Source organism: Bombina bombina, chromosome 6 (assembly GCF_027579735.1).
Source record: "Bombina bombina isolate aBomBom1 chromosome 6, aBomBom1.pri, whole genome shotgun sequence".
Classification (NCBI taxonomy): Eukaryota; Metazoa; Chordata; class Amphibia; order Anura; family Bombinatoridae; genus Bombina; species Bombina bombina.
Genome location: NC_069504.1, coordinates 653,486,494 through 653,501,355, shown reverse-complemented (window position 1 = coordinate 653,501,355; position 14,862 = coordinate 653,486,494). Strand labels below are relative to the sequence as shown.

The window sequence follows — 14,862 nt, the reverse complement described above, 5'->3', positions numbered from 1 at the left end:
ACTATCCAACCGAGTAGCTAGCAAACTTGCACCAGGACATTCCAGGAAAGGAACAAGAGAAAAAACTCAGAAGGCAGGGCAGACCAACTTCCCCCTACTAGAAAACGGGGAATGGGGTGGACAACACCTTGACCAATAAAGGAAGAACCAACTACTCGCTAAGGGAAGGTTCCCAACCAACTGAAAGGTCTCCCACCTAAGGAAAAAATCACTCGGGAGACAAGTCGATGCCCAAATAGAGCAGTCAGAATTCCTGACCCCTACACCAATCGAACTGACTACCACAGAGCGACTGGCAAGGTCCAAAGGACAAGAGAGATTAAAAAATCCCAGCATCGAGAAGGCCCGGAGATCAGATAACGAATCTCCAGCCACAATTTCTAAAGGAAAAGGAGGACGCCCAGAGAGACTAGCTTGGGTTCTCTAGCATCTCCGGACTCTAGCATCTCCAGACTCTAACTTTCATCCATGCTCTCACTGAGAGGCTGACAGGACTACTTAAAACTCCAGTCCCATCTCGAAGAGTACTAACCTCCATAAGAGACTACTCTAATCTTCTGACACTTCTCTGCCAACCTCCTGTGACAAAAGGCAAAGAATCACTGGAGGATGAGGAAGGTTGGGGAAGTATTAAAGCCTTTTGGCTGGGGTGTCTTTGCCTCCTCCTGGTGGCCAGGTTCTGTATTTCCCAAAAGTAATGAATGCAGCTGTGGACTCTCCCTGTTTTAAGAAGAAAACCTCATTTATGCTTACCAGATAAATTCCTTTCCTTCCGGATAGGGAGATTCCACGGCTTCATTCCTTACTGTTGGGAAAAATAACACCTGGCCACCAGGAGGAGGCAAAGACACCCTAGCCAAAGGCTTAAATATCCCTCCCACTTCCTCATTACCCCAGTCATTCTGCCGAGGGAACAAGGAAAAAAAAAAAAAAGAGAAACATTAGGGTATAAATGGTGCTAGAAAAATAAAATAGGACAAACCACATCCAAATTGTGAAGTAAGCGTTCCTTCGATGAAGGATTAGTACACAAGGAAGGAACTGCAATCTCCTGATTGATGTTGCGATCTGACAAAACCTTAGGAAGAAAACTTAAATTTAGTACGTAAAACTGCCTTATCTGCATGAAAAAAAAAGAAAAAAAGGAGAGGAAATAGCCAATAAAAAGAGACCCTTCCAAGACAAGAACAAGATTTAGGCTCCAAGGAGGAGCCCCAGATTTAAACACAGGTCTGATCCTAATCAGAGCCTTAACAAAAAGGACTGCACGTCTGGAAGCTCAGCCAGTCTCTTGTGCAATAAAACCGACAGGGACGAAATCTGTCCCCTCAGGGAACTAGCAGAAAGGCCCTTCTCCAGCCCATCCTGGAGAAAAGATAAGATCCTGGCAACCTTAACTCTATGACAGGAAAAACCACATTCCTCCACACCTTGTGGTGGATACGCTGAGTAACTGGTTTACGAGCTTGAATAAAAGTATCAATGACATGATCAGAGAAACCTCTCTTGGCTAAGACTAAGCGTTCAATCTCCATGCAGTCAGCCTCAGAGAATCTAGATTTTGATGAACAAATGGACCTTGTATCAGCAGGTCTCTGCAACAAGGTAACTTCCACGGAGGAAATGAGGACATCCCCACTAGATCAGCGAACCACGTCCTTCGCGGCCACGATGGAGCAATCAGGATTACTGATACCCGCTCCTGCTTGATGCGGGCCACCACTCGAAGAAGAAGTGGTAATGGAGGAAAAAAAAGATAGGAGTTTGAACCTCCTGGGCACTGCTAGAGCATCTATTAAATCCGCTTGGGGATCCCTTGACATCGACCCGTACCTGGGTAGCTTGGTATTGAAATGAGACACCATGAGATCCATCTCCGGCGTCCCCCACTTGCTGCATATCTCTGCAAACACCTCGGATGGAGAGACCATTCACCTGGATGGAAGGATTGCCTACTGTGAAAATCTGCCTCCCAGTTGTCCACACCCGGAATGTGGATCGCTGACAGCGAAAAGCTGTGGGCCTCCGCCCACTCCAGAATCTGAGATACTTCCTTCATCGCCAAGGAACTTCTCATTCCCCCCTGATGGTTGATATAAGCCACCAAGGTTATATTGTCTGAATGGAATCTGATAAACTGGGACGAAACCCAGAAGTGGCCAAGCCTTCAAGATTTCCCGTAGTTCCAAAATATTGATCAGGAGGAAGGACTCTTCCTGAGTCCACAACCCCTGTGCCTTCCTGGCACCCCAAACAGCTCATCATCCGGATAGGCTAGCGTCCGTAGTCACAATCTCCCAGGATAGTCTTAAGAAGATGATCTGGACAGAACCACGAAGAGAGCGATTCTGTCGACTGGCTGTCTAATACAATCTGTTGAGACAGATCTGAATGATTGCCGTTCCACTGCCTCAGCATGCACAGTTGTAAAAGGTCTGAGACGGAACCTGGCAAAAGGAATGATGTCCATGCAGGACACCATGAGACCAATCACCTCCATACACTGAGCCACAGAGGGACTCAAGAAGGTCCGGAAGGGCAAGACATGCCGAAGTTAGCTTGCAAGGTCTCTGGTCTGTTAGAAATATCCTCATGGATATTGAGTCTATTATAGTACCCAGGAATTCCACCCTGGTACTTGGGATAAGAGAACTCTTTTCCAAGTTTATCTTCCATCCATGTGATCGAAGAAGACTGAGAAGAGACTCTGAGAATTCTTCCACAAGACGTAAGGATGGTGCTTGCACCAGAATATCGTTCAGGTATGGGGCTACTGCAATATCCTGAGTTCTGGCAATGGCTAGAAGAGCCCCCAGAACCTTTATAAAGATTCTTGGAGCAGTAGCTAGGCCAAACGGAAGGGCAATGAACTGGAGGTGCTGGTCCAGGAATGCAAGGAACTGAAAGTGTTCCCTGTGGATTGAAACATGAAGGCAAGCGTCCTTCAGATCTATAGTGGTCATAAACTGGCCTTCGTGAATTAAAGGAAGGATGGACCTTATTGTCTCACACCTTGAAGGAAGGGACACTGAGAAATTTGTTTAAGCACATTAGGTCCAGAATTGGGCGGAAAGTTCCCTCCTTCTTGGGACCACGAAAACATTTGAATAAAACTTCTTTCTTCGATAGGCACCGGGACAAAAACTCCTAAGTAGGATAGATCCCGAACTCACCCTGGTCTGGGTAGACAGATTTGAGAGAAGAAATCTGCCCCTTGCCTATCTTGTATCCCTTTGATACCACCTCCAGGACCCACAGATCCTGTATGTCCCTGAACCAGGCATCTGAAAAAAAGACAGTCTGCCCCCTACACGATCCGGTCCCAGATCGGGGGGCTGCCCCTTCATGCCGATTTGTTTTCGGCAGGCTTCTTATTCTGCTTGGATTTATTCCAGGACTGTGCCGGCTTACAAGTACTCTTGGGCTGGTCGGGTTTGGAGGAGGATTGTTGTCGTTGGGATTTGTCAGAACAAAAATTAGAAGATTGTCGTCAGACTTGTTCTTATCTTGCGGTAGGAAGGCACCTTTGCCTCCGGTAACCATAGAAATAACGGAGTCCAGAGCGCCCCGGAGGGCTAGGACTGCAAAGCCAGAGGCCTTTGCATTTAGGTGAATAATTTGCATGTTCATATCACAGATAAAAGAATAAGCAATTTTCAGAGCTTTAATTCTGTCTTGAATATCCTCGATGGGAGACTCCACCTCAATGAGTTCGGACAAAGAGTCGCACCAGTAGGTAGCCGCTCCAGCAAACGCGGCTACTGCAGCCGCCGGTTGAAACTAAAATCCCGTATGTTGGAACATCTTTCTCAGAAAAGTTTCCATTTTTCTATCCATCGGCTCTCTGAACGAAGAACTACCCTCAAGGGGTGTAGTAGTACGTTTAGCAAGCGTAGAGATGGCACCATAAACCTTCGGAATGGAGCCCCACAAATCGAGTTGAGAGTCCGGGAACAACTTTTTAAAAGTAGATGAGGGGGGAAAAGGAAAAATCAATTCTTTCCCATTCGTTCTTAATAATGTTAGCCATCTTAACCAGGACAGGAAAAGTCAAAAGGAACTTTCCTGTCTTCGTAAACTCTGTCTAATTTAGGTATCACAGGTACTTCAGGCAGGGCGGCCTCTGAAACCTCTAATGTAGACAGAACCTCCGTTAATAAAAAACGCAAGTGCTCAATTTTAAATCTAAAAGGACAGCTCCTCCACAGCAGGAGGTTTAGACGCTAGGGACTCCGACCCAGACATTTCACCCTCTGAAGCTACAGAGGTCAACTCATCATCGGATAACTGGGACATAATAGCTAAATCTGATGAATATTTAGATGACTCCGGGTTAAGAGAGATATGTTTAACCTTTCTCTTGCGTTTGTAAGAGCAAGGTAATGCACTGAGGGCAGCAGACACCGCCATTTGTAACTGCACGACAAAGTCTGCAGGAAGAAGGCCCCCTCCGGATGGAGGATTAGATGTGCTATGGGGAACTGCACGTATGTAGAAATCTCATGGGACGCCGAGTCCTGATAGGTCGACAGTTTAGAGGAACTAAGAGCCTTAGCAGGCTTGTCTCCATTATTAGACTTTATAACGGTGTTAAGGCATGTGGAACATAATTGAGTGGGCAGGAAAACCACGGCCTCCTCACAATATTAACAGGTATGTTTAGTACAGAAGGAGAACCGTCTTACATGTCAGAGTCCTCCATAGCTCAGGTTATACCCACAGAAGGACACAAATAAAAAATGTTTTTTATTATAGAAAACTGCACCATCATACTCCGAATGGCTGAGGCACTCGCCACCTCCTAGACCCAGACAGTTAACAGAGGAAACGTTCTCCTCAGGTTCAAGTCTCAACCGGAATGGAGGAAATGAACATAGACAACACCCGGTCACATTGAGTGCAAGACAGTACTTCCCCTGTTATAACAAGTACAGCAAGTAATAGGAGCTGTTCAACACTTTCAAAAACGAAAGTGAAACTTAAAAGTGAAACCTGTTTGTTCCAGCCAAAAACACATAGTCTTTATCAGCCCAGGGGGAAAAAAAACACACAAAGCAGCATGTAAATAATTAATACACTGATTAATTAACCGCAACTGTTCAATAAACCCCCTTCAGAGGATATTAACCCTGGATCCTATCAAGGTATAAAGGAGCCACACTGTGACCCTGTTATAGCGTTTTATGTGTAAAAATTGAAACGATCTTACCTCCAGGATCCATGCTGTGGAACAGAACACAGCCTCTCAAGTGTGACAGTCTTATAGCAGTGCTCCTGACATGGATTCGAGTGAGAGAAAGCAGGCAGTGAAACTCGTCAACACTGATTGCTTAGGAGCTGTTAGCAGTAGTCTGGATGGTTTCGCAGAAAAACTTTCCCTGCATATCCAGACTCTAGCTATCATCAATACTCTCACTGAGAGGTTGTCATGACTACTCAAAACTCCAGTCCTATTTAGAAGGGCAGATACCATTTTTCAGGACTCTCCGAATTTTCTGACACTTCTCTGCCACCTCCTAACGTGACGAAAGGCAAAGAATGACTGGGGTAATGAGGAAGTGGGAGGGATATTTAAGCCTTTGCCTGGGGTGTCTTTGCCTCCTCCTGGTGGCCAGGTGTTGTATTTCCCAACAGCAAGGAATGAAGCCGTGGACTCTCCCTATCATCTTAGGACGAAATGAGGAGATAAGTGGGAGGGATTAAAGCTTTTGTGTGTTTTCTGCCTCCTTCTAGTGGCGGGAAGTATATCCCACATGTTATGTATCATTATGGACTAACCTCATCAAACAAAAGAAATATAACTAAAGGAATCATTTCCCATACATTTTCAGCTATGCAACTAGTATAAGTCATTGGCAACAATTTTACAGTACACTGTCACAAAGATTTGCATTTCCTATAGATTATCTTATGGAGATGGACAACAAATATTTGAAGGGTTTTCCAATGGTTTAGTAAATGCACTCATTAAAAATGTATTGTGGTTTGGGATGAAAGATTCCTAAAAATCAACTTACATTTTTCAAGGTCTGTTTTTTTCCTCTCTCTAAACTTTTCTCTATTGTGCAGTACAAAATACTGAATGATCACTTCTCCTGGTTTCTACAGTGTTTCTGGTGCCTTTGTTTTAAATTGTAAATGTCCAGCATCCTTGACTGAAACAGCTTATTAAAAATAAAAAAAAAATCTCTCACCTCAAAGGGAGCAAGTCTTAGCTCTAGACAGAGTGTGTCCAATTCTTTGCGACAAACAGCTATACTTTTAAGAAGACGCTCCCTCAAGTTTTCTTCTTCTTCAATCATGCTTGAAAGAAGATTCTGTGTAAGCAGGAAAAGATATGCAGAATTAAGTAAACAAACTGCAACCGTTACCAAAGAAACAGAAATTGACACCTAAATCACACAAATGCACAACAGCAGTATGCTTGATTAATTGCTTACATTCACATGGGTTCTCACGGCATCAGTTCTTTGCAGCCGTTGGTCCTCTGGTATTCCTATTTCTTCCCAGATATCTCGCAGGCGAGCCAACGCTGTATTTAAACATGCCACAGACTCTGCAGCTATCACCTGGCTAAAAGGATACAAAAGAAACATATTTTAGTATTCAGTTCGTTTTTTTTGGTATTTATTCTTTTTTAACAAGCTCCTGGTTTACACCATTTTGAGGGCTAATTGAAAATAAAATGTTTCTCCTTACAGAGACTTTACACACACCTTGCTTTAAAGGGATATGAAACCCACTTTTTTATTTTGTTATTCAGATAGAGCATGCAATTTTAAGCAACTTTCTAATTTACTCATATTATCATTTTTTTTAGCTCTCTTTGTATGCTTTGTTGAATGAGCAGCAATGCACTACCAGTTTCAAACTGAACACATGGGTGAGCCAATGACAATTTGTATATATATGAATCCACCAATCAGCAGCTAGAACCTAGGTTCTCTTTGCTGCTCTTGAGCTTTCCTAGATAAACCTTTCATGAAGGATGACAAGAGAAAGAATTAAATTATTATAATAGAGAAGTAAATTGGAAAGTTGTTTAAAATTGTATTCTCTATCTGAATCATGAAAGAAAAAGTTTGGGTTTCATAAATATTATAGAAGAAGAAAAAAATGTACGATATAAAATCATACAATAGGGTGCGCTATATTAATATACTATTATGTGCAAAAAAATATATGTGGAATGGATGGTGCAAAATGGTATAAAAATTCGTACAAAAAAGTATATAGGATATCCTTTCACAAGAGTGTACCTAAGGAACTGTATAGTTCAGGAAAAATAGATAAGTGACTTTACATAAACAATGACGTGTATTTCACAAAAACTTCAACTCCTAAAAAATGTACGATATAAATCAAGTGATACAATGTTATTTCTATTTAAAATAGATGAAATAAAATAGGTGGAATAAAATCAGAAAATATATAAAAAACAATACAAACGATTTCACATATAGTGCAGAGTCATTGATAGATAGATGCAATTGTTGAAATCAATAATTCTGGCAGGCTGCTTCACTCCAAACCGGGCTCCTACTCTGAGGGGTAAGCTAGCTCCCAGTAAAAAAGTGAAACACATTTTTTGCAACAAAAATTCCAATAATAACACGAATTTTCTTAGTCATATAGGAGTCTACAAATGTGGAAAAAGAGGCTGTAATACTTGCAAATATATACCATCTGGTATGAAAAATTTTACCTCAAAAATAACTGGGGAAATTTTTCCTATCAAAAAATTCTTAAATTGCAATTCCATCTTTGTAATTTATGTCCTTGAATGTATATGTGGGGCCCAATACGTGGGTCGCACCTCAAGAAAAGCAAGAACTAGGTGGGGGGAACATCTACGCAATTGCAAAAATTGCAAAAAGAAAAAAATCAAACATAGTATACCAGAACATTGCCTTAACAAACATCAGGGCAATCCTGAAATTTTTAAATTTTATCCCATAGACTATATACCCCCTTCAACAGATTACAACAGAATTATTAAATTAAGACAACGTGAAACCTTTTGGATTCACAAGTTGAATACTCTGTGGCCTTCAGGGCTTAATTCTAACTTGGATTTGGCAGCATTTAACTAATAAACATATTCTATTAAATTACCTACACTATCATCTGCATATTCTACACAGGCATAATATATTATATTTTTCTCTGCAATGTGATGTTTTCAAATTAAACACAATAAATATATACCATTTTTATTTTCAATAACACATAGAATCAGTTATATTGTACCATGTATGAAAGGTACAAGAATTCTATCTCACATAACACACTATTATGGTCATTCTTAATACAACGACTTACATCAGTACATGACTTTTAAGACTCTATCAAAACTGGTATTATTTTAATATACTATCAAAGCAGTAGAATTACAAATTGGATATTTTCTATGGTTTATGTGGCCTCATTTGTCCCCACAATTTTTTGACCATCTCTAAGACAGGATAATAACGAGTTGCTCATCAATCAGCTAAAGAACAAAATGTTTTTTGTTCGTGGTTTTTAAATCATATTTTTTAACATTGTTTCCATGTATACACTATTTTTGCTTTTTCTTATTATATGTAACGAAATTATTTTGTTAGGAAGTCAGCGAAATATTGTATTTTAAATGTAACGATATGTTGGGTCAGCTATAGGTGGATGTTTTAACCAATCGTGACCTTCCTATGTATTTTTAAATGTGGTTTTCCCGCTATACCTATACACTTACCTGATGAAACGGCCAGTGAGCTTTTATCGGCCGAGAAACGCGTTGTTATAGCTCTTAAATAAAAGCCCTTTTTATTATTTTTACTTAACAGTTTGTCCGCTGACTTCCTTATTTTAAATTTATTTTATTTTATTTTCTTTTATAAATACTTTTCAGTCACTCATTTTTAGTGGCTTACTATTTTATATGCACCGTGTCTCCTGAGGCCTGTGACGTGCCGCAGGTGCATATTTGGGTGTGTTCACAGCATACCTTAAAGATCCACTTTCTACAGCTAAACAGCCCAGCTATAGCTGAATATTCAAACACACACGCCGGTGAGCAGAGGACAAGCCTAGACCGATAACAGCTACAGCCACCAATTACAGCTATTAACCATCAGCGCGCTGACTGCTGTATGAAGGTCAGCCTGCCTTAATGCACTACTTGGGAGTGCCAACTCCATTGTGAGTATACACCCTGCTGACCCTGTATCCTATGCTGTGTCCATTTTGGTTCCAGACGATATTGCACTATTGGTCTTCTGTGTTTTCTGCTTCTATCACTACAGATTTCTGATACGACCACCATAGATTCAGTGTACTGACTACTGTATAAAGGTCAGCCCGCCTACATGCACTACTTGCGAGTGCCAAGCTCTTTGTGAGTATCCATTTGGCAGAGATTTTTTTATACCTGTACCTTGCTTGACCTTGACGATATTACACTATCAGGCGCTCTCTCTCTTTGCTCTCTATTTTTTCATAAATATTATGCTTGTCCCATGCTCCCCAGAGAAGCCAAAAAGCTAAATATGTAATTTAGATTTTTCCAATGCTGCAAATTGCCTAAACCCACAACCGGCTTTTAGGCTTCTCTAGGGGCGTGGGTCAAACACCATTTTTAAACTAAAGAAAGAGGTGTGTAACGTTAATATTCCCTTAAAAGGGACATTTAAAGGGACAGTCTACAATATAATTTTTTATTGTTTTAAAAGATAGATAATCCTTTTATTATCCTTTACACAGTTTTGCATAACCAACAGTTATATTATTATACGTTTTACCTCTGTGATTACCTTGTATCTAAGCATCTTCTGACAGCCCCCTGATCACATAACAACCTTTTAACGCCGCTCTATTCCATCATAATTACACTGGGCTTCAGTGCCGTTACGATGAAATAGAACGTCATAACCGTTAGCTGTCCCAAAGCCAACTGCGCTTCAGATGATGTGATCGCGGCCTGGAGGGCGTGCCTAGCGTCACAGGGACGCGCCCCCCCCCCCCCCCCGACCGGATCCCATCATTGAAATCTTGCAATCGCGTGCACAATCGCAGGATTTCAATTTGATTACATCGGAACATTGTTCCGATGTAGACAAATTAATCCGGTCATCAAATGGTTAATTTATTATCCAATGACTTGCATTTAGTACTGTGTTGTGCTAAATCTTAAATAACCCCTTGTACATGAACACAGTGTTATCTATATGGCCCACATGAACTAGCAGACTCCTGTTGTGAAAAGCAAATACAAAAGCATGTGATTAAGAGGCTGTCTATAGTGGCGTTGAAACAGGCAGAAATTTAGAGGTGTAAATGTTATTAATATATAAATGTTGATTGAGCAAAGTAAGGGAACGGTTAGTAAAGGCATTGAGGCCTATTTACCAAATGTCTGTCGGACCTGATCCGACAGTGTGGATCATGTCCGACAGACATCGCTGAATGCGGAGAGCAATACGGAGAGCTGCTGGTGCAACGCCGCCCCCTGCAGACTCACGGCCGCCAGCAGGGAGGTGTAAATCAACCCGATCGCCACAAATCAACCCGATTGAGTACGATCTCTCAGAGCAGGCGGATAGGGTTATGGAGCAGCGGTCTTTAGACCGCTGCTCCATAACTTGCGTTTCTGGCGAGTCTGAAGGCTCGCCAGAAACACGGGCCCACAAGCTCCATACAGAGCTTGATAAATGGGCCTCAGAATCCCTCTTTTTAAACGACAATAATTTTAGTGTAGACTGTCCCTTTAACACTTAAAAGGGACAGTCTAGACCCAATACATAATTTTAATTACTTATTGTTACATACCAGAGAAGCAAACGGTCCCACCTCTACAAGTTTGTAAGTAGTGCATGAAACAATTAAAATTTTCATTGTTTGTTAGGAGCTGAAAATGGCCACCAAGATCTGCTCACCTATTGCGTGTATAATTTTGGTGTGTTAAGTTTCTACAATCACATTCTATATACGTTTTCCTACTTGCACATGCTGATTTGTGCATGTGAAATAGCTAACTGAAAAGTATTAAAAGCGTGCATTGCTAAACTGTCATACAAGAAAACAGCTAACTAAACAAGAAGAAAGCCGTTGGCGGAGCTTGGCGGCCATTTGTGGCTGCTTCATGTACTTCTTACAAGCTTATACATGTGGATTAGCAGATAGTGTGTTCCCAGTGTTTTTAAAACCGCAGCTTTAGCTTGTATTTTTTAAATGTAAATAACCACTGTATCTGGTTTAATCCATAGCCCAAGATGAGATTGCAGCATGGAGCTGCAATTAAATATAACTAAAAATATATATAATAAAGTAAATTAAACGTGCAGATTTCTCCACTGCTTAACACACAGCACCGCTTTTAAAAGAGCACAACTCTGTCTGATGCAGAGCTGATGGCATCATAACCCAGCATATACTGGCTTAGGGCTCGTTTCCATTAACTCGTAAATAGTTTTGCGCAATGTCCATCATTCCCAGCAGCTAGTAGTTTGGACAAACACACTTGGCTTTTTATATTATAGAATTCCCCAGTTTTGCATAACCAACACTGTTATATTTTACCTCTGATTACCTTGTATCTAAACCTCTGCAAACTGACCACTTTTTTCAGTTCTTTTGACAGACCTGGATTTTAGCCAATCAGTGCCGAATCCTAGGTAATTCCATGGGAGTGAGCGCAATGTTATCAATATGACACATTAACTAGCGCTGTCTAGGTGTAAATAAACTGTCAAAAGAGGGTGGCCTTAAATAGCTTAGAAATTAGCATATGAGCAAATTTTTTTTTTCTTACAACTACAAATTTCTGTGGATATTTAAAACAATGTATTCCTGTGCAATTTTTGGTGAACAATTTTGTAATAATTTTTGCACCTTAACAATAAAAAAATTTCCTGTGTGAATGGTTATTCCTTTTGCTTGATTTTTAAATTATGATTTTCATTTTACACTTTTGTAATGTATGCATTTCTTTCCCATATGAAAATGCAGTATACGCCCCTTTGCGAGACACACTGCAAAAATGTTACAAAATGAACATACAGAGTTGAGAAAAAAGACCTTAAAGGGACACTGAACCCAATTTTTTTCTTTTGTGATTCTGATAGAGCATGAAATTTTAAGCAACTTTCTAATTTATTCCTATTATCAATTTTTCTTCATTCTCTTGATATCTTTATTTTAAAAGCAGGAATGTAAATCTTAGCAGCCAGCCCATTTAAGGTTCAGCACAATGGATAGCGCTTGCTTAATGGAGGCTTATATTTACTCACCAATAAGCAAGCATAACCCAGGTTCTCAACCAAAAATGGGCCGCCTGCTATGCATCACATTCCTAATTTTTAAATAAAGATAGCAAGAGTATGAAGAAAAATTGATAAAAGGAGTAAATTAGAAAGTTGCTTAAAATTGCATGCTCTGTCTGAATCATGAAAGAAAAACTTTGGGTTAGTGTCCCTTTAATGGGACATAATCATAAAAGAAAGAAAAAAACTTTTGGGTTTTAGATAAAGTATACAATTTTCAGATTTACTTAGATCAAATTTGCTTCAATCTCCTGTTGAAGGAGAGTAATGCTCTACTGGGGCCTAGCTGAACATATTGGGTAAGACCGTGAAAAGCAGCTAGCTCAAAGTAATGCATTGCTTCTGAGCCTATGTATACTGTTCAGCTATGGATACCAACCCCAAAAGAATGAAGCAAATTAGATAAGAAGCAAAACATTGGAGAATTGCAGGTTTTTCTGAATCATGAAAACTAAATTTTGATTTTACTGGCCTTTTAATGCCATAGCTCCCCTGCAAATTTTTGTACACAGAATCAACCCATACTAACTTTTAGGGTTGCACCAGTACTAAGTACTTGCACCAGTACTTGTACTCGTGCAAAAGCTCCTATACTTAAAGGGACATTATACACTAAATGTTTTGTAGATGATCCATTTATATAGCCCATACAGTTTTTTTTTTAAATGTATATAGTTTTGCTTATTTTTAAATAACATATACTGGATTTTTATATCAGTATCTGTGCATATTATTCTTTATAGGTGTCTATTACATGCAGTTATATGAAAATTGGGGTATACTGTCCCTTTAAACTGATACCCCCAGATCTTACCCATACGCCATCTTGTGGCGTTTTTTCAAACTTCAAGTTTTTAAGCTGGAGTGGAGACTTAAAGGGACATTAAACCCAAAATTTTCTTTCATGATTCAGATGGAGAATACCATTTTAAACAACTTTCTAATTTACTTCTATTAACTAATTTGCTTCATTCTCTTGATATTCTTTCCTGAAAAGCATATCTAGATAGGCTCAGTAGCTTCTGATTGGTGGCTGCACAGATGCCTCATGTGATTGGCTCACCCATGTGCATTGCTATTTCTTTAACAAAAGATATCTAAAGAATGAAGGAAATTAGATAATAGAAGTAAATTGGAATGTTGATTAAAATTGTATTTTCTATCTGAACCATGAAATAATTTTTTTGGGTTTAATGTCCCTTTAAAATTGGTAACTTCTGTTCTGCCAATAAAAAATGCCATTATTTGTATTATTTTACGCCTGAAAGCAGTGCTCCAAAAGCTGCTACTAAACAGCTGGAAGCCTACCTGGGAGTGATCACTGTACCACATTCAGACAAACCCCTGAAGTACTGGGCAGTTAATAAACAGATTTAATGACCCAAAAATATATTTCTGCCCCATGCAGTATTGTGGAAAGTGAAAGACTGTTCGGCTTAGCGTCAAATGTCCTTACTGATAAAAGAAACACAGACTTATAGCTGAACATGCCGAGATTCTTCTGTTCTTTAAAAAGAACTTGCCATTAACTTTTGAAAGGATTGGTTATTTTACAAATCGTCATCTGTCAATCAATTTGATAATATGGCGGGCGGGCAGGAGAGCTGCGCTTATTGTCGCAGCTGTAAATAGGTAAAAATTCTGCAAAATATATACATATAAAAAGTTTCATGAAATAAACCCTTGTTAATTTATAAAAAAAAAAGTCTATAATGCTGTGGGGCACTATTAGTAACTTGACATTCACTTTAATATATTTTATTGTAATATATTTATTTATAAACATGTTCTGGGAAATTTCTTTGAGTTTTTACAACTTTGTGACAACAAGCAAATAAAACTGTTTTATTATTTCATAATGTCTTTTGAGTTACAGTTCTTAGTTTGTATTGGGCTTGAGAAACAGTCACATGACATAAAAAAAATTGTAATTGGTATCAGTGAGTATTTGGGGGGAAAAAAGTATTGGTACTTATACTCGGTCTTAAAAAAATGGTATCGGTGCAACCCTAAATATCTAGAAGCTCAATGAATAGAAGATTGTTTGAAATGGACTAGATCTACACAAGGACCTAAGTGTGAGGAGGGAGGGGCAACCAATAAAAATGAAAAAACATAATTTATGCTTACCTGATAAATTTATTTCTCTTGTAGTGTATCCAGTCCACGGATCATCCATTACTTATGGGATATTAACTCCTCCCCAACAGGAAGTGCAAGAGGATTCACCCAGCAGAGCTGCTATATAGCTCCTCCCCTAACTGCCATTACCAGTCATTCGACCGAAAACATGCAGAGAAAGGAAAACCATAGGGTGCAGTGGTGACTGGAGTTTAATGGAAAAATTACCTGCCTTAAAGTGACAGGGCGGGCCGTGGACTGGATACACTACAAGAGAAATAAATTTATCAGGTAAGCATAAATTATGTTTTCTCTTGTTAAGTGTATCCAGTCCACGGATCATCCATTACTTATGGGATACCAATACCAAAGCTAAAGTACACGGATGACGGGAGGGACAGGCAGGCTCTTTATACGGAAGGAACCACTGCCTGAAGAACCT

The 14,862-nt window shown here is 39.8% G+C and overlaps 1 protein-coding gene across 4 annotated transcripts in view; it reads right to left on the bottom strand.

Annotated features, from left to right (window-relative positions):
• Positions 1–14,862, bottom strand: part of PRC1 (protein regulator of cytokinesis 1) — a 198,107-nt gene that overhangs the window by 157,199 nt on the left and 26,046 nt on the right. For all 4 annotated transcript variants that reach the window (XM_053717707.1, XM_053717708.1, XM_053717710.1 and 1 more), the window contains exons 2-3: positions 6,441–6,573; positions 6,195–6,317 (exon numbers count right to left, since the gene is read on the bottom strand). In XM_053717707.1, coding sequence (XP_053573682.1) covers positions 6,195–6,317; positions 6,441–6,573 — 256 coding nt within the window. The remainder of the gene's footprint in view (positions 1–6,194; positions 6,318–6,440; positions 6,574–14,862) is intronic.